The sequence below is a fragment of the Dipodomys ordii genome, unplaced genomic scaffold (genome assembly GCF_000151885.1).
Source record: "Dipodomys ordii isolate 6190 unplaced genomic scaffold, Dord_2.0 Scaffold140, whole genome shotgun sequence".
NCBI lineage: Eukaryota > Metazoa > Chordata > Mammalia > Rodentia > Heteromyidae > Dipodomys > Dipodomys ordii.
The window spans coordinates 4,452,370-4,471,740 of record NW_012267356.1 but is presented as its reverse complement, the minus strand read 5'-3'; the positions used below and the strand labels follow the sequence as shown (position 1 = coordinate 4,471,740).

Here is a 19,371-nt window from a genome sequence, read left to right as displayed (position 1 = left end):
TGCCAGTAGAATGGAGGAGTATTTTTGCCTGTAGTATGGGTTCTATGGTTGCTCCTCATTCTGTAGCCATACCTACAGAATGAAGTTATAGAGCAAATGGTATTAGAAATAGTGGGGAAGCTATAATAAGCACTGAAGCATTGTTTGTTCTCAGGAAACCGTACTTTAATTCGTTCTTCACTGCAAAAGAAGGTCAGGGCCTAACACAATCGCATAAACACAATAAAGAGACTCTAGACAGTACTTGTTAAAAGAGGCCTTTTCACTTTTCTGGTTCTAGGAACAGGAGATAGTTTACCATTTCTTATGCATATTGAGCTTTTGTATTCCACCTTCCAGTATTATTCATAGCCATCTATAATTGTCTATTTCTTTCAGACTACATAGTCTCTACTTACCGCCTGTTTGGGACTATGCAAGATGTTGTCATATGTAAGAACGTAGAATAATTTAGTGTTTCCAAAGTGTTTTAAATCAAATATCCTGGAATATCTAATAGAAAAGATAAAATAAAAAATTAGAAATGAAGTAAGGACAGAAAATATATTAGTCAGGATAGGGTATGTAATACCAAATTTGGAAACTTGGTGTCTTCTCCCAATAAAGATCTACATATAGCTCAGGTACGTAATACTATACATTCAGGGATGCAAAACGTTAGGGTTCACCATTATATTTTAGAATAGCCAGTATTTACTGAGGGGAAAAAGAGAGACTAGAAAATTATGTATGTAATTGTTGCAGCTTATAAGATAGTTAAGGTAGGAAATATAATCTTTATTATACACATGAAAAACAATATGAAATGAGAACTGTAATAATTAACTATGTCTGTGGTATATTTGGTTCCATAGCAGGTAACATTAGTAAGTTACAATGATTCTTGTTTAGAATTATGCTTCTTGTTACAATATAAATAATATTGGAAATAGTATTAAATAGTATTAAACCTGACTCTCATAACTGATGCTGTATCATCTACCATCTGCCAATATCTTACTATATTGCAAAAGTATGTTTCATTAGCATGCTAAAGTGAGAATTACTCAGAAAGATTGCTTGGTGGGGAGAGAACATTAGATGATTTTAATTTATACTTTAAGTCCATATAAAATTAAATAAATTAGTGGGGCTGGGAAGGTGGCTCAGTGGTAGAGCGCTTGCCTTACATGCTCGAGGCCCTGGGTTCGATTCCTCAGCACCACATAAGAAAAAAGAAAAAAGCCGGAAGTGGCGCTGTGGCTCAAGTGGTAGAGCACTAGCCTTGAGCTGAAGAGATGAGGGACAGCGCCCAGGCCCAGAGTTCAGGCCCCACGACTGGACCCAAAAAAAAAATAAATAAATTAGTTATAATTACAAATAAAATTGAGTGAGCATATTCTCTTCATGTCACTCAAGTACACAAATAAAACAATATAACATGTTTACATGGGCAGAATTCATGAAACACCTATTTGCGAGGCTTAAACTCATAGGAGTAGGATTAGTATTTGAATTAGTGGTCAGTTTACTTTTGCCCCCTCCGGTATTCTAAGGGTGAACTAAATGCACCAGAAACTTAAGAGTTGAGCACAATGATCACAGAAATTCTGTGTGTGCGCACGTGTGTGTGTGTATGTGTGTGTGTGTGTGTGTTAAAGAGTTTTACTGTCTTAATTTTTACCTTTATCCTTCCATGTCCTAGCCTCTGTAGTCTCATCACAATAGAAACAGAGGCACAAATGGAGCACAAACTTTTTAAGAGCCAAAAATCTCTTTGATCAGTAAAGCTAGGTCCCCAAGAGAGTGAAACAAAAATGTGTAAGTTTATTTACCTCTTTGACCTTCTGGTGGCTCTGAATGAAGGTAGAATTACAGAATTATACAACAGAATGGGAAAACAAAAGTTATGGGTTTTTTTCTTTGTACAAAATTAGTGGGGAAAAAAGAACCCCAGAACTAAGAAATATCAAATTCATGCAAAGAGAAGAATGTGGGAAAGTAAACCTGTAATAGTTTTTGTGCTCTGTGATATGCATATCAAGGGTTCTAGTCTATGCAATAAGGTAAGAAAGCAATGCAAATGAAAAAGATTGGAAAGAGAAAAATATAACTATCAATTTTTACAAATGACATGATTTTCTACATACTAATTCTCAAGGAATTGTCACATAAAATTCTAGTGCTAACATGTTTATTAAGGTTATAAGACAAAAAGCTCAAATACATGAAGTTATATATTACTTTGTAGGTTTTTTGCAGTACTAAGACTTGAACACAAGGCTATACACTTCAACTCGACTTCTTGCTCATTTTATCCATGTCTCTAGCCTACTGTTTATTTTGATGATGGAGTCTTGTGGGCTTTTTTTTCATGAGCTGGCTTAGAATTACAATGCTCCATATGTCAGACTCCTGAGAAGCTAGAATTAACTGTGTGAGTCAATAATTGTATTTCTTAAAGAGTACCAAACTTTAAAATACTATTAAAATAGTTTTAAAGTTTTTAAGTATTTAGGTATAAATTTCACAAAATATTAATGATATCTGTGTAACTATAAATTTTTAATGAAAAAATCTGAAACCTAAATAAATCTAACTCTTGGATAAGAAAACAGCATATTGGAGGTGACATGAATAAATCTAAAAAAGTCAGATAAAATTCTTGGAAGATAATACATTGATTTTTTTTATAAAGTTGATTCTAAAGTTTATGTGGTATGACAAATGTAACTAAGATAGCTAAAATATTTTGAGAAAGAATTTGGGGGAATTATGTTTATCTAGTTTTAAGGCTTACTGTAAAGCCATAATAATGAACACTGTGGTACTAACAGAATGCTGGGCACATATGTTAATTAAAAAAATAAAGTTAAGATATGAGCACAGACATTCATGGACAATTGACTTTTGGTACAAGAACAAAGTAATTTTTAATGGGCTAAGAATTTTCATATGTCGCCAGGCGCCAGTGGCTTACACCTGTATTCCTAGCTACTCAGTAAGCCGAGGTCTGAAGATCGTGGTTCAAAGCCAGCCCAGGCAGGAAAGTCTGTGAGACTCTTATCTCCAATAAAACCACTCAGAAAACCAGAAGTGGCACAGTGGCTCAGGTGGTAGAGCACTAGCCTTGAGCCTTGAGCTGAGGGAGTGTTCAGGCCCAGAGTTCAAGCCCCATGACTGAAAAAAAAAAATATTCATATGTCAAAAAGTGAGGCTCATCCTAAACCACATACCTTATACAAATATGAACTTGAAAATTAAGCCTAAAGTAAAAAAAAAATGAAAGTATAAATTTTAGAAGAGACAAAGGAGGAAAACTTTTTAACATTGGTTAGGTCAAATGTTCTTTGATAGGACACCAAAATTATAATCTTATGAAAGTAGAAAATGATATAAATGATCATATTTTATGAAAGTTAATACTTCTACAAACGGTGTAATGTACAGACACAATATAGATTGAAAAACATAATGGCAAATGTTTTCTTTGACAAAGGTTTTACATAAAGAATACATAAAGAGCTCTCAACCGTTAGCAGTAAGGAAACAACCCAACTGTTTTTAAGGGAAGCTTACGTTTAAGGGCAGCTACTACAATAACTGTGTAGGCCTGCATATGGAAATATACTGTCAATCCACCACTGACTAGGCCCAGCCTGTAGACAGCATCATTCTGGCATAACTTGTCTGGATTTCATAGATAATAATGGCTTCACCCTTCACAAAGTAAATTAGAAGAGACAAGTCTGTGATTGAGTGAAGTGGGAGGACAGGAATAGGGTGGGGAGAAATCAATTTTCTTGATTAAGGAAGATATGGACTGGTGTTTTTGTTGGTGATGCTTTGTTTTGCCTATGTATTTACTTCATTGTGTCATTCATGTTTGCTTTTTATACCTTCATCTCATATAATTTCCTTCTCATATCGTACTACTATAATTTTTTCCTTCCCTGATCTTGTTTTTTTTGCATACTTTTACCTTTAATAAAATTTAAATTCCTAGGTTATCATATAAATATTTTAGGTCTGTTCTTTTCTATACTTGGGAAATTATTGAATTATTGACCTGAAATTTATAATTTTTAAACTATATTTAAATATATTTTTGAATTATGTGTTTGTTATTGCTCTCTGCTTTCTGTCTTCTGAGGTAGTGTGGATCATAATCTCAAAAGAAGGCTACCCACAAAGAAAGCATCCCAAAAAACAGCTGAAAGAGATCTCCATCCCAATAGATAACATTCACAATGTAGAAGCACAAGAAACATGAAAAGTCAGTATTATCTCTCAAAGCTCATAGCTCTTCAAAAACCAGATCCAAACTTAATGAAATTATTGAGATACTGCACAAATAATTCAGAAGTCCAGACAAATAAATAATTGAAAACCTGGATGAGAAAGTCAACAACATGGATGTGAAATTAAGCAAAGAAATTGAAATATAAGGGGTAAGAAATGGAAATAGCAGAAAGTGAAAATTCAGTAAATTAAAAAATATGCTAGAATTGCCATCAATAAAGTAGATGAAGAAGAAACAAAATAAAGTAATTGAAGACAAGATTGAGGAACTGCTACAAAGTACGACTACAACTTTATGAGTTCTGGGGCATGTTCAAGAGACCAATCTAAGAATTCATGGGGTAGAAGAAATTGCTGAGAAACTAAAGACATAGAAACCTATTTGAATGACATTCTAGCAGAAAATTCCCCAAATCTAGGGAAAGGTATGGATGTCCAAGTACAGAAGACATTTGGAATGTCAAATAGACTAGACTAGAAAACAGCTTGTCAATGTCAAGTAATAGTTAAAATTACAAAATTGTAGAATAAAGAAAAAATATCAAATGTTACAAGGGATAAGTGTCATTACTTACTAAGGCAAACTCCTCAGATTTACAACAGTCCTTTGAGAAGAAGCAATAAAAGCCAAGAAAGTATGGAATGGTGATTGGCAAATAATTGCCAGTCAAAGACATTGGAGAAAAATAGATCTAAGAGAAGCTCACACAAAAGGAATTAATGACAGTAAGTTAGTATTAACAGAAAATATACTTATGGAATCTTACATACAAGTGAAAAAGAAGGCATCACAAATACAAGAACTCAGAAAAGAGTAGATTTTTATGAGAGGAATATATGAACAAATGAAAATTAGGAAATAAACATGCCAAACAGTAAAACACAAAACTTCAAAGATGAATAAAGAGAAAGAAATAGTATTTGAATCAACAGGGGATACAAATTAAACAATTCATTGGAATCCCTACAGTAACAGGATTCACAATCCTGTTGTATATATTTGGTTGTAACTCTGAAAAGCTGCAGACTGGGTGATTTGCTTTGTGCACAAAAAACAACTGTATTTTGGTCTCAAGATGCACAACTCACTAGCAAAGAGACATTCAGATTGAAATTGAAAATGTCAGAAATTGCACCCACCAAGCAAATAGAATCCAGAAGCAAGCAAATTTAGCTTGTGCTCATATCTAACAAAGCAAACTTCAAATCAGTTAGAAGAAATAAGCAGACTCCATATTAATGAAGGGAATAATCCATGAAATATATCAGTAATAAATTTATGTGCACTCAATGTTGGTTCATAGAATTTCATTAAACAAACACTATTGGTCATAAAGGGATAGTTTGTGAAAGATAATACAATATTAGTTTGTTATTTCAATACCCCATTTTCATCAATAATGATTGTGCAATAATTATCAAATTAGCAAAGAAAATTAGCAAAGAAGTTTCAGAGTTACATTGCACTATGGATCAAATAATGAATATTACAAAATATTCCATCTAACAACTGTATATTATTTTCAACATCTTACAGAATTTTATCCAAAGTTGCTAACAATTTAGACCAGTAAGCAAGTCATTCCAAAACCAAAAAAAAGAGAATCCACAGAGATTAATAACATTGAAATTGACCAATATATTTTGAAATATAAGTGTGTCACTGAGGAAATCAAGAAGTTTTAAAATCCTTGAATCACGTGAAAGTGGAAATAAACCTTAACAGATTCTTTGGAGTATAGTATAGGTAGTTCTAAGAAGAAAGGCTCTACTGTCAGTGCGTTAGTTGCAAAAATCAGAGTGTTCTTAATTAAATAATCTAATTATGTAGTTTAAGTTTTTAGAAAAACAAGAACAAATGAAACCTATAGTTAGTAGATAGGAAGAAATAACAAAAGATCATGGCTGAAGTTAATGAAATTGAAACTCAGAGAATGAGAAGTTTCAGCAGAATATAGAGCTGGTTCTTTGAACCATTACCCAGACTATCCAAAAGAAAGAGAAGATAAAACTTAATAAAATTACAGATGAAAAGGCAGTATTATGAAAGGTACTACTGAATTGTGAGTATCATTAGAGAACATCTTGAAAATTTATATCCTAATAAATTGAAAACTTTGAATAGGTAAGTTTTTAGACACACAAAACATAGGATTGAAATAAGAGAATATAAATATTAACTTGCAATATAATCAAATCAGTAATAGTTTTCTTAAAAGGGGAAAAGCTGGTAAATAGATGGATTCAAATGTGATTTCCATCAGATTTTTTTTTGTGATACTGTAATTTGAATTCAAGGCTTTTCCTTTGCTAGAAAGGTGTTCTATCATTTGAGACATACAATCAACCTTTTTTTTTTTTTGCTATAGTAATTTCTGAGATAGTGTCTCAGATTTTGCCCATTCTGGCCTGTATTGTGATTCTCCTATGGTTTGCTTCCTGCTGCTCTGCACAGGATAGATTCAAGTCTTATCCTAGCTTTTATTTTCTGTTGTGATAGGCATTCAACATTTTTTCTCAGTCTAGCAGGAAATATGAGAGTCCCAAAGTCAACCTCCGGAGAAGATGGCATGACAAGATGAGCCATTAGCACTTGACTTTTTTCTTTGTATTGGTTTATATCACAATTGGCTCTGATCTTTAAAGAAGAGCTAACACCAATACTCCTTAAACAATCTCATATAACAAGAAGGTAAGAAACACTTGGAAATACATTCTGTGAAGCCAGTATTACCTTGATATAAAAACCAGATGAGGGTGCAACAAAAATATTACTTAAACAATTACCATTGTAAACAGGAATGTAGAAATCTTCAAGAAGTCCCTTGAAAACTGAATTGATAACACTATGATTAAGTTGGTCTTACTCTAGAGATGCAGTTATGGTTCACTGTCTGAAAATCAGTAAACATGCTAGGACATACAGATAGACACAAGACAAATAGATAAAGAAGAATCCCATGATTGTCTCAATAAATACAGAAAATAATTCAAAAATTCAACATTCTTTCATAATAAAAATCCCTAGAGAAGTTAGGAATAGAGCCAGGTGCCAGTGAATCACACCTATAAAACTAGCTACTCAGGAATCAGAGATCTGAGGATCATTGACAAAATTCAACATTCCTTCAAAATACAATACCTAAAGAAATTAGGAATAGAGCCAGGAGCTCATGTCTGTAAACATTGCTACTCAGGAGTCTAAGATCAAAAGATCACAATTGATGTCAGTATGAGCAGGAAAGTCTGTGGCATTCTTGTCTCCAGTTAACCATCAGAAGGCTTCCCGGAAGTGAAGTGGAGGAGTGGCTCAAGTGACAGAGTACTAGCCTTGAGCAAAAAACTCAGAACCCATTCCCTGAGTTCATGTTCCAGGATCCACATAACAAGAAAAAAACAGAAATAGAAGTAATAGAAATAATTAGAATACAATCAAGACTATATACAGCTAAACTGTTATCAACATTACATCAGCTATAATAAAACACAACATCTCCAAAATAAAAAAAAATGGAATGAGTGTCTACTCTCTTCATTTGTCTAATACAGTATTTGAAATCTTAGACAAAAGAATAGTGTACAAGAAAGAACAGTGGAAGTTTACACTTCCACCAACAATGCAGTAGGGTTCCCTTCTGGCCACATCCCTCCAGCATTTGTTGTTACTAGATTTCTTGAGTCTAGCCATTCTAACTGGGGTGAGGTGGAATCTCAATGTTGTTTTGATTTGCATTTCTTTATGGCTAGAGAAGTTGAGCATTTCTTCATGTGTCTATTGGCCAGGCCCAAAGAAGCATAGGTCCCAAGGTTTCCCTTATTTGCAATAACTAGTACATGTCTAGGACAAGCAGAAAAGGTCAAAAGCTATGTACATATGATCAGATAAGATGATGTTAAGCAAAATGAACCCCAGGATAGGGACAGAAATATTTTTTCTTTCTTGCTAATGTTTCTAGCATATTAATAATGTACTATGTGATTTTTTTTGTTTCTTTGTATATTCCTCCCCTGTTTTCACTGTATTTGATTCCAATGCCCTGCATCTTGTATATACACTTCTTTAATTTGGAGAAGGGAAGGGAAAAAACAAAATGCTTAAACAGGGATATAGGTTGACCCATTGTAACAATGAGATGTATATGACACTATGTTGAAAATAAACTTTACAACTTTGTGGGGAGGGGAGTAGTTTTGGAGGTGGGAGTGAAGGGATGGTAGGGGAAAAACAAAAGAAGAGGCAATAATACTCCATAGGAAATGTACTCATTACCTTACTCATGTAACTGTAACCCCTCTGTACAGTATTTTTACAATAAAAAACGTATTAAAAAAGGAAAGAAAGAAAGAAAAATGAGAAAAATAAGGAAGAATTTATACCTACTTGTACATGACAAGATCCTATAATTTAAAGGACTTTGATTCTATGAGACAACTTAGATATGATCATCATTTTATCAGAGTACCAAGATACAAAATGAACATGCAAAATTAAAAAAAAAACCTATATAACAATAGTGTGCTGAGAAAGGAATCAGAAAAAACAGTTCCATTCGAAATAGTTTAAAAAAATAACCAAGTGTGTGATGAATGCCTGTACCAAAAATGATAAAATACTGAAAAATAATTTTGAAGAAGACACTGTAAAATGGGCAGATTACACATGTTCATGGACTGGAAAATTGCTGTATTATTGAAAATGATAGATTCATGTTTTACACACACACAAACAGAAACGCAAAATCGCATGCCATTGTTCACAGAAATGGACAAAGTAATCCTCAAATCTGTATGGAAGGAAAACAATACTTGATAGCAAAGACAGTCCTGATTTGAAAGCAATGCTATAGGTATAGAAATAGCTGATGTCACATTATTACAAATTATACTACCAACCTATGTGACAAACACACCACATCCATACCCACACCGTCCCCCTCTCAGTAGACAGTGGAATAGAATAGAGGACCCAGAAATAAACCCATCGGGCTACAGGTGTCTCATTCTCATGGAGCCCAAAACCCTATACTGAAGAAGAGTCTCCAAGAAGAATCAGTCTGGAAAAATTAGATATCCACATGGAGATGTAAACTAGATTCCTACCTCTCACTCTTAAAAGAAAATCAATTCAAAATATACCAAAGATTTAATGTAAGGCCTGGAGCATTGAAACTACCAGAGGAAAACATTGGGACTACACTTGCAGATATGGACATGGGCAATTATTTTCTGAATAGGACTCTAATGGTTCAGAAAATAATAGCAAGTTATAACAATAGGATTGCATGTAGTTAAAAAGTTAATGCATAGCAAAGTGGGCAATTTCCAGATCGAAGAAACAGCCTATAGAATGTGAGAGGATTAATACCGATTCATAAAAATTGACACCAGAAGAACGAGCAATCTCATCAATAAATGAGCAAATGAATTGAACATAGTCCTCAAAAGAAGTTCAAATTCTCAACAAATACATGAAAAAAATGCTCAACAATCATAGCCATCATGGGAATACAAATTAATACTACAATGAGATGTCTTCTTATCCCTTTTGTGATATTTATTTAGAAAGTAACAAAGGCTTTTATATTGTTGGTGAGAATGTAAATTAACTCAGCCACTATGGAAGCTTGTACAAATAATACAACTATTATATGATCCTGCTTTATCACTGATGGATATACATCTGAAAGAATCATCATCATTGTATAATAGAGATATTTGCACATGTTAATTATGAAACTATAATATATATATTAAGTCAGTCTAGGTGTTCATGAATGCATGAATGAATAAAGAAAATATTGGATATATGCATAAGAGTGCGCATAAAAATCATATAATTGTCATTCCCATGAAAATGGATGGTACTGGATATGATCATGCTATGAAAAAGTCTTAGCATGTTTTCTCTCATGTGGAATGTAGATTTAGTTAAAAAATACAAATTTGGAAGAAAATTTATGGGTGAACTGGGGTTTAGGGGATGATGGGTGGAAATAGGATCAAACTACATTTCATAGGACATTGAAATGTCATAATGAAAACCATTATTTTCTACAATTAATATATACTAATAAGAATACTTAGAGTACTAAATGTTGGCAAAGATTTTCAGTGAACCAAATGTTACTGACATTCTGGAATACAATTTTTTATTTCATAATAAAGTTAAACATATATATATATACATATATATACTTCAGCTTCCAACTTTCTGTATATATTTATGAAAAATGAAAACTGTGTTCACACACAGTTTATGTAAACTTTCATAATATCCCTATTCACAGATGCCATCCCATAACCCAAATGTTTGTTACAAATTAATGCCCTAAACAGTACATTTATTCAATTAACAGTATTTATTAAAGAAAGAACTCTGTTTTATGCATCTACTTGTATGAATCTCAAAGGCATTATGCTGAAGTTAAGAATTCAGTCTTTGGACACAGGTTTACATTCTTAAAATTCAAAACTATAGTGATATATGTATGTATGTATGTGTGTGTATATATATATATGAATATATATATATATATATGAATGAGAGATTCTGTGTGTTAATACAGCTGTTGAGGAACAGATAATGTAAGTTTTGATGTGATGGAACTGGTTTGGGTATTGACTGTGATAGTGGTTAAATCTATGTATCTCTACACATTGATTCTGGAGAGTTGTATCCCTCAAAAGTTAAATAAAAATTAGTCTTAACTGTATGTTCACTGGAAAGTAAAATGAATTATACAAAGAATGGAAAATGCCTGGGCATATGTAATATTTATTCAAATGTTTTATATCTGAAACAGTTCTGTGTAGTTAGATGCTTTTGTTTGCTTTCTTGAATTTGAAAATGTCAACACTTCTATTACTCGGCATTTGGTCTTACTGTTGCTACATTTTGGTCTTCAAGAGCATTTATAATATGCACAGGTATTTAAGGTCACCTATGTATGACTATAAATGCCTCTATTTTTTTCTTTCTAATGTTTAACTGATTAGTTTCTCCTTAGGTGTTAAGATATAGCACAGTTAAATTTTCTAATATGAATCCATACGAATGAATGGTGTCTGCTATTTCTAACATGTCCAGAAAAGTTTTCATGAAGAGGCTATTTAGTTTGTTATGAGATCTTTTAGGTAGGGTCAATTAAACTGAAGAACTATTCAGTTTTGTGAGATTTTTGTTCCTATTTGTATGTTTTTGGTAAACATTAAATATCTTCAGTAAATATATGAACTAACAAAAAAAAGACTTGTCTTCAAACTGCATGAATTTTGTTAGATAACTAATGACAGTATACATCAGTTTATAATAAGAGAGTGGATTAGAATTAACTCCTTTCCAACTGAAAATTTTGTTCCTTTTATAGCACAGATTGATGCATTTAAATTACAAGCTTTTAGACTTTGAAACTTTCTTTTTTCTTTTTTTCCCTTTGTCAGAAATAGTCCAATGAATCATAAAATCAAAATCTGTTAAAAAACAAAGGAAGACCTAAATATGTAACAGCCTAATTTTGAATAGATCTTCTTAAGGAGGCTCTTTAAGAAGTATCAATTCAGTTAATAAGACAACCTGTTTCTTTATCAGGCTGAAGGGAAAGGTAGAAATTACTTTAAAAGATTTTATCACCAAAGTCAGGCTTAGTCATTTCATGTGATAGTAGGGACATTCCATCTGCATTGCATTTCACCATTTTCTTTAATACTTCGGCTTGATGTCTGCAACGAAGAATGTGACAGTGTTTGTTTGTATAAGGATTTTGTTGAACACTTAGGCAGTTGTCTTTGAGTTAGAATCTTTAGGAGTGCCTTGCCTAAAACTGACTACTAAATATTCACTAAGAAGTTATAGCGTGTTTGTCACTGGGAATTATTTGTCTTGGGTGTGAAGTTATTTTGTGTGTGGACTTTTACAGCTTCATTTCTGATATGAACACTCTTACTTAGCAAAGTTTCGTGGTGAAAGAAATCCATAACATCTGTAGTGTTAGATGCTTTCTATAATTTCATCATCTTTTGAAAGCTTTCAGTTAATTTCAGTACTGAATTAGTCTTCTTAAGAGATGAAACTTTCTGAAATGTCAAAAGATATCTCACCTTTACTGGTACCTGAAATCTTGATGGAAACTTAATCTAATTCAGAATTTATTCTATCCTTTTTTCTGTAGACTTCTCCAGAGTTTAAACACATATTTTCAAATGAGTAGGGGTGTTGAATCTTAGGGGAATCTTTCAGTTTTTTGTTATTTAATTTCTTCTTAATATAAAAGTAAATTTAGCTGTGATTACTTGCTTGATACAAAGCACATTGAATACTTTGTATCTTCTCTGAGCTAACTTTGAAGTGAATTCAGGATATCTATGAATTCTTAAAAATGATGTACCGAGTCTTTAAATACTAGAAGTACCACGAATTTAATATAACCTCTTGGGTTATATTATGAATTATAACTCTTAGTTATTTTGAAATTTTAAGTGGAAAAATTAAGGTGGTTATCAGAATCTGAATTTCTATAAAATTAATGAAATCTAAGAGTTTATCTTTTTATTAAAAGTTAATTCTATTTATACCATTCTCAGACATAGGTAGGCCAAGACTATTGTGCTATTGTTTTAACAGTATGGATAGAAAGATCTGGAGAGAAATAGATACATTGAGTTATTACAGGCAGCATTATACTGTTTCTTTTATTTTGCCAGGGTCTAGCTCTCGTATTTTTATATTTAAAATTAATACTATTTCTTTACTTAATTAAATTTATTAAGAATTAGAAGATTACAATTATTTTTTAAGAAAAAACTCAACTCAATAAAACATTAGTGGTATTTTCCTTAAAAAGAGACAGGATTAAAAACCCTTAATCATATCTGAAGTAGTAATGCTTCTTACAGAGTAAATGTTACAGTACTGTCTGTTGAGAAGTTTAGCAATTTAACATCATAGAATAATACAATTTTTGTTTATCAATAGAATGCTCTGACAACACTCTTTCCATTGGTATTGCTATACTTTTCAAGAGAATTTTCTATGTTGTGTACACTAGTTTGGGCTGACATGGCTACTTGCTTTTTGGCTTATCTTGTATATGTAGATCCTCTGCAGATGAACTGATGTGTTCTAGACAGGAGGTGGTATGTAGGAGATATAGGAATGGGCTGAAGTATCCTTTATATTTGCCTTTGTATCTAGGGGAGTTGGAAATAGGCAAGAATGGAGAGAAATTTTGTATGGCAGTACACAGAATTTTGCAAGTTTATTGTGAGCCCTGCAGCAATCCGATGCATTTTAGTTACTGGTAAGTTTGTTAAATTATGTTTGAAAATGTACCTCTTCGAAGATGGCCATCTATTTACTAATACGTCCATCATGTCAAATATACCGTATTTTTAAGATTTTTTTAAAAAAGATTTGGTATTGTTATTGCCTTGGGTTTTAGGTACAAATTAAAAATAGTTTGGTTAGTGAATGTATTTGACTTTTCCATTATTGTATGGCTATTATCAAAGTGAAATTAATATTTTATGGATAGTATAGTTGTATTAAGATTTGGGGATTACAATAAATGATATTCTGTTTTTGTAATGGAATTCAACCATATTTATAGGTCCTAGTTAACATATTAGATGTTGGAGAATGATTAGTTCTTCTGACATAAAATAATTTTAAAATTCATGGCATCTTTATAACTTCATATGGTTCTACTTAGGAGGTGATTTTACCCTTTCTGCCTGTTCTCATGGACAATAGTGACCATAGTTAGGTATTTCTAGTCTTTTCTTTTTGACAGAGCTGAAATTTAGAAAACCAGTTTCCTCCTAAATCACTAAGTAATTTTAGATAAAAATTCATGAACAGATCAGGAGATTGTGTAACCTCTATATAGTAGTTTTCTTTATTCTTTTCAAATATATAAGCATAATTCTTAAATGTATTACAGTACTTATGCAATTATTTGTGAAGTGGCCTTGACTATTGATTCAATTTATTTAAAATGGACTAAATTGTTCAATAGCTATACTTCTTTACAAAAACATTTAAAAATCTTAAGGGATCCCTTTGGTAGTTGTGTTATAAATATGTTTCTTTTGACTAAGGACAAAGTAAAAGAATACGATTGATTTGTAATATTTAATTATTGTTGTGGTTTAAGGCTTTAGGGCAAATTAATATAATTGAATTTTAATTTACTGATATGAAGTGCTTTATTTCTTGGTAGTGTACTTTATAAAGCTGGGATCATGTAGCTCATTAAACAATTAATTTTATGATAGTGATTATGTTGCTATTGGTTCTTATTATAACAATTCTGATTGAAACAAAAATAGCCACATTATCATAGAAATGGGTTCTTTGTCAATTCTGTTGAAACCAGAGAGCTAGAATAATTCAGAGGCTAGGATAACTTGAGATTCCATAACAGTTGTCAAGTCTTCCACATTACCAAATTTTCTTAGTTTTTGTAAGAACGAATACTATTGTTTTTAAAAGATAATTAGAAATCTGTGGCTTTACACTTCTTATAAATATAAATAGGTAACTTAAGCTAATATTTTGGTAGATATTTTAATTCTTTATGAAATGTTTATAACAATTTGTTGTAAACTATATTAAACACATAGTGAAGGACATATATTTTTACTTTCAGAAATGCTATATTCATGTAATGGTGTTTGAAATCAATATATGTAATTTTGTGAAGAAATACATTATCAAAGCTTTATTCAATACAATCATTTCTTTTTTCTTTTTCCCCTCATTCACTCATTCAATGATGTACCTAGTACTTAACTTTTGTCTGGAATATTACTATCTGTGCTTTTGTGTGTTTGTCTATATACTGTGTAATTAATTGCAACTTTTCATTTCAGTATACATGAGTCATTTCTTTCCTATGTTCTCAGGAAAATTTCTGAGGGCATATGTAGAAGTAGATGATATATTACATATTTCTCTTGGTATCTTATAAAACTAAAATGTGTATGAGAAGCACATTTAAATAATACATTTATTTACAGCTAATTATGTTCATTCCAAACAATATTGTACAAATATTTAAATTTATTTGAGTTTGTTTTTCCAAAGAATATTATGATACAATCTATATTATGATATTACATATGTATGTTTTATGTTAGGTTTACTTAGAGCAGGAATTACATAGTTATATAGATAAGATTTGATGTTTATGTAATATAAAATATGTAGTTATTTTCCATTTATTCTACTTAATTTTATAAAATATAAAAGTTTTCTGTTCCTTGTGGGAAGATATATTTATATAAATAACTTTTATCATCAAATAGATATTAGAGTATGGTTGTTATTTTTTGCATAATGATTGAAGTGAAACATATTTATAATAAACATTTAATGACTGAAAAATGAAATTATTTGTACTTTATATGCAGTGCTACTCTTTTGGCATTCCTGGTTGAATTACTTAAAAGTTCAGTAGCCATGCAAGAACAGATGCTGGGTGGAAAAGGCTTTTTAGTCATTGGCTACTTACTTGAAAAGGTAAGTGATATGCAGTTCTCATAACTAAATAACTGACAATTGCTAATCATATTTTCTGTAACTTCCTTTCCTTGGCTCAATGGTCATATCATTTATTAGTTTAAGAATGTTTTAAAATTATGGTTAAACATGTTAGAAATGTAATTAGTGACTTTTTTGAGTGAAAATGAAAACTAAAGAAAAAAATTTAATTTTTTATTGAAGTTCCAAGTATCATTTCTCATAGATTTTTTTTTGTGGAACAAAATAGAAGACCCAGAAATAAACCCACTGACCTATAGTCATCTAATATTTTATATGGGAGCCAAAAATAGGCTGGAAGAAAGAAATTTTTCAACAAACAGTACCAGTACCAAGGTTTGAACTCAGAGCCTTTTACTCCCATTTGAGCCTTGACTCAAATGGGAGTAAAAGGCTTTTGCTGGTTATTTTGGAGATGGACACTTGTAGACTTTGTATCTTCATCTTCTGGATCTCAGCCACTTACTCATTAGAATTACAGGCTTAATCCATTAGTACTTACCTAAATGGCTGTTTCCTTTTTTATTTTTCACTCCACTGACTTATTTTTTTCTTGGTTTTACATTTTTATTTTAAACACTCCCATTTCTGTTTTAAGTTTAGGAAATAAGAATCTTTATTTAAAACATTAGTACAAGAAGAAAGTTTAAAATCTACATTTATAATTTCTTTTTTATTCTTTTTAAATTAATATGGATTAATTATACTTATTAATTGTGCTCAGTATGATATATTTCAGCATATATATACAATGTGCACTAATGAACCCTAGCCTCCCTCTGTTCACTCTTCCATAAATGCCATTCCCAACCTCTAGAAATACCATTGTTATTTGAAGTCAGTTTTTATCACATATTTTCTTTTATATGCAGAAAATATTGGTATTTTGTCAAGTGTACACTTTTATTAATGTAAAATTCTTATTTATCATTAATTTGAATTAAAGACTACGTTCTCAATAACACCACAACTCACCCACAAATTTCTTATCTGTACCTTGTATTTTTAATGAGTTTATTAACATCTAGTGTCACACAGTTTACCTTTTCATTTTACCTATTGTCTGTACTACTATCTCTTTCCTTGAAATAGTTTTTAAGAGGCCAGAAGTTTTTCTTTCAGTTTTGTTAACTGTTTTTTCCACAGTGTCAAAGAGAGTGCCCAGTAAATATTAAGTATTCACTGTGTATATTTTTTAAATGACTAAACAAAAAGTCTTGAGGTCTACTTTTACAATAAAGGAAATAGACATAAGGATATTAGTTACACCTTGAAGGGAACAGTATTAGAATGTGTGGGCAAACTTGATCTAAAAAAAATCTGTTTGGTTCAACAGTAGTTTTTGTTTTGAATTTTATTTCATAACATTACTTGCCACTCAGTTTATTATCTAACCCTAATTTACACTTTGTTGTTAATTTATTAAGTTTGAGATGCTCTATGTAGAAGTATGAAAATGCATACTCAAAAATTACGAAGATGACCAGGTTAGAAGCATAGAACATGTACATAATTTATATGGAAGGTAAAGTTTGGTAAGACAGTTTCAATCTTTCAGACTTTGAATATCCTGTAGTACTATTTTGACTTCAGTCAGTAGAAACTAAGGAAAAAAATACAGTGTGACATCTATTTCAGAATTCATCAATCACTAATTCATTACCTATAATATTACAGAAAAGATCACTTGATGATTTATCAAGGAAGATATGTTTCTGGTATTTGAGTTTAAATTATTACCTTTTATGAAGAGTGTTTTTGTGTCTAATATTTTCACTTATTTTAGGATAGCATTGTCCAAAGGAAATATAATGTGAACCTCATATGCAACTTAAGATATTAGTAAAATATTACAGGTGAAACAAACTTAAATTATACATTAAAATATAATTTTAATAATATATTCTCTTTAATATATTAGATGTCATTTCAATATAAGGAAATATTTATCATTTTTATACTGAATTATGAAATGATATGATATATATCCTATATATATAGTATATAAAGGAGTTATAGTTATATAAAGGAGTTACCATTCAACTAATCAGTTTATAAGTCCAGTGCATCTTGATCAATGTCAACCCTTTTCATCCTTCTCCTATCCCTTCCATCCCATCTCCTCCCCTCAGTTTTCTTAGTTTCATAAGAATGCAATGAATATTGTGACTGAATTCTCCTAGAAGTCATAGTATATGTATAGAGGAAAGAAGTCTAAGAAAGTAATATTTAAGCAAAGGACACTGAGGAATAGTGTAAAGATCATGAAAGCCAAATGAAAACAACTTGTCCAGGAGAGTCTGATCTGTTTATGAGTAGATTAGAACAATTGATGCTAAAGAGAGATGGGAACTCATTTGTAACTTTTGGAGAACAGATTTAATGGAATAATAGGGTCAGTTTATTATCTCTTCAGTTTGGAATTACTTTCTGTGAAAGAATCTCTCTTTCCCAATGTCTTTTTTTTTTTACAATTTTTATGATTACAAATTTTCTATGTATGATATTTCCTTATGATATTTGACATTATTATAAATTCCACTTTGTTAGCTTGAGCCGATAGCTTTATTTGATCTGAGATATGTATCTATAATTATATGAAAAATGAATATATGAAAAATGAGAGGTATATAATCTCTATAACTCAAAGAAATATTATTATATACATATGTATTTCCCCTGTATTATTGGAGATTAAATTTGTGTTTGGTGAATACTCTACCACTTTAGTTATGTTCCTCAGCCCTTTTATTATTTTTTTGAGGTAGGATCTTGCTAAATCTACCTTGATTGCACTTAAATGTATGATCCTCTTGCCACCACCTACTTATAGGCATCTATCACCTTGCCAGACTAAAGAAGTATAATTAAATACTAGGTTTCATTTTACAAATAACAATTTATTGACAAGTAATATATAAAACTTTGTGTTCTGAACTTAAACTACGAGGGATAGCAGATGAATAATTCTGTATACTTACATTAATTTATCCAATTGTGTCATTTGATATTATGGATCTTTTCAGTTAGAATTTTTGTTGCTGTTTTTCTTTAGTCCTCAAGGGTGCATATAACTAGAGCTGTGTTGGAGCAATTTTTATCCTTTGCGAAATACCTTGATGGTTTATCTCATGGAGCACCTTTACTAAAGCAACTTTGCGACCACATTTTATTTAACCCAGCCATCTGGATACACACACCTGCAAAGGTTTGAATTTTGTGTTGGTTCATTTTATTTGAATATAATGTTATACTCTATAATTACTGGATCTAAAATACATGGTAGTAACTATCTAATTTTTTTTGGATTATTTTATAGTTATCCCACCACAGTTATATTAGCCTGAAATATCAAAGTATTTAATGTGTAAATAGAAAATAAATTAACTTACTTAAAAATTAAGTTTGAGGTGCTGGAAAGGTGAGTCAGTGGTAGAGTGCTTGCCTTGCATGCTTCAGGCTCTGGGTTCGATTCCTCAGCACCACATAAGCAGAAAAAGCTGAAAGTGGTGCTGTGGCTCAAGTAGTAGAGCAGTAGCCTTGAGCTCAAG

The 19,371-nt window shown here is 31.3% G+C and overlaps 1 protein-coding gene across 1 annotated transcript in view; it reads left to right on the top strand.

Moving 5' to 3' along the window:
* The window catches only part of Nbea (neurobeachin), a 546,038-nt gene that overhangs the window by 87,266 nt on the left and 439,401 nt on the right, over window positions 1-19,371 (top strand). The window contains exons 11-12 of the mRNA XM_013031451.1: window positions 15,691-15,799; window positions 18,876-19,028. Of these exons, the coding sequence (XP_012886905.1) occupies window positions 15,691-15,799; window positions 18,876-19,028 (262 nt within the window). The remainder of the gene's footprint in view (window positions 1-15,690; window positions 15,800-18,875; window positions 19,029-19,371) is intronic.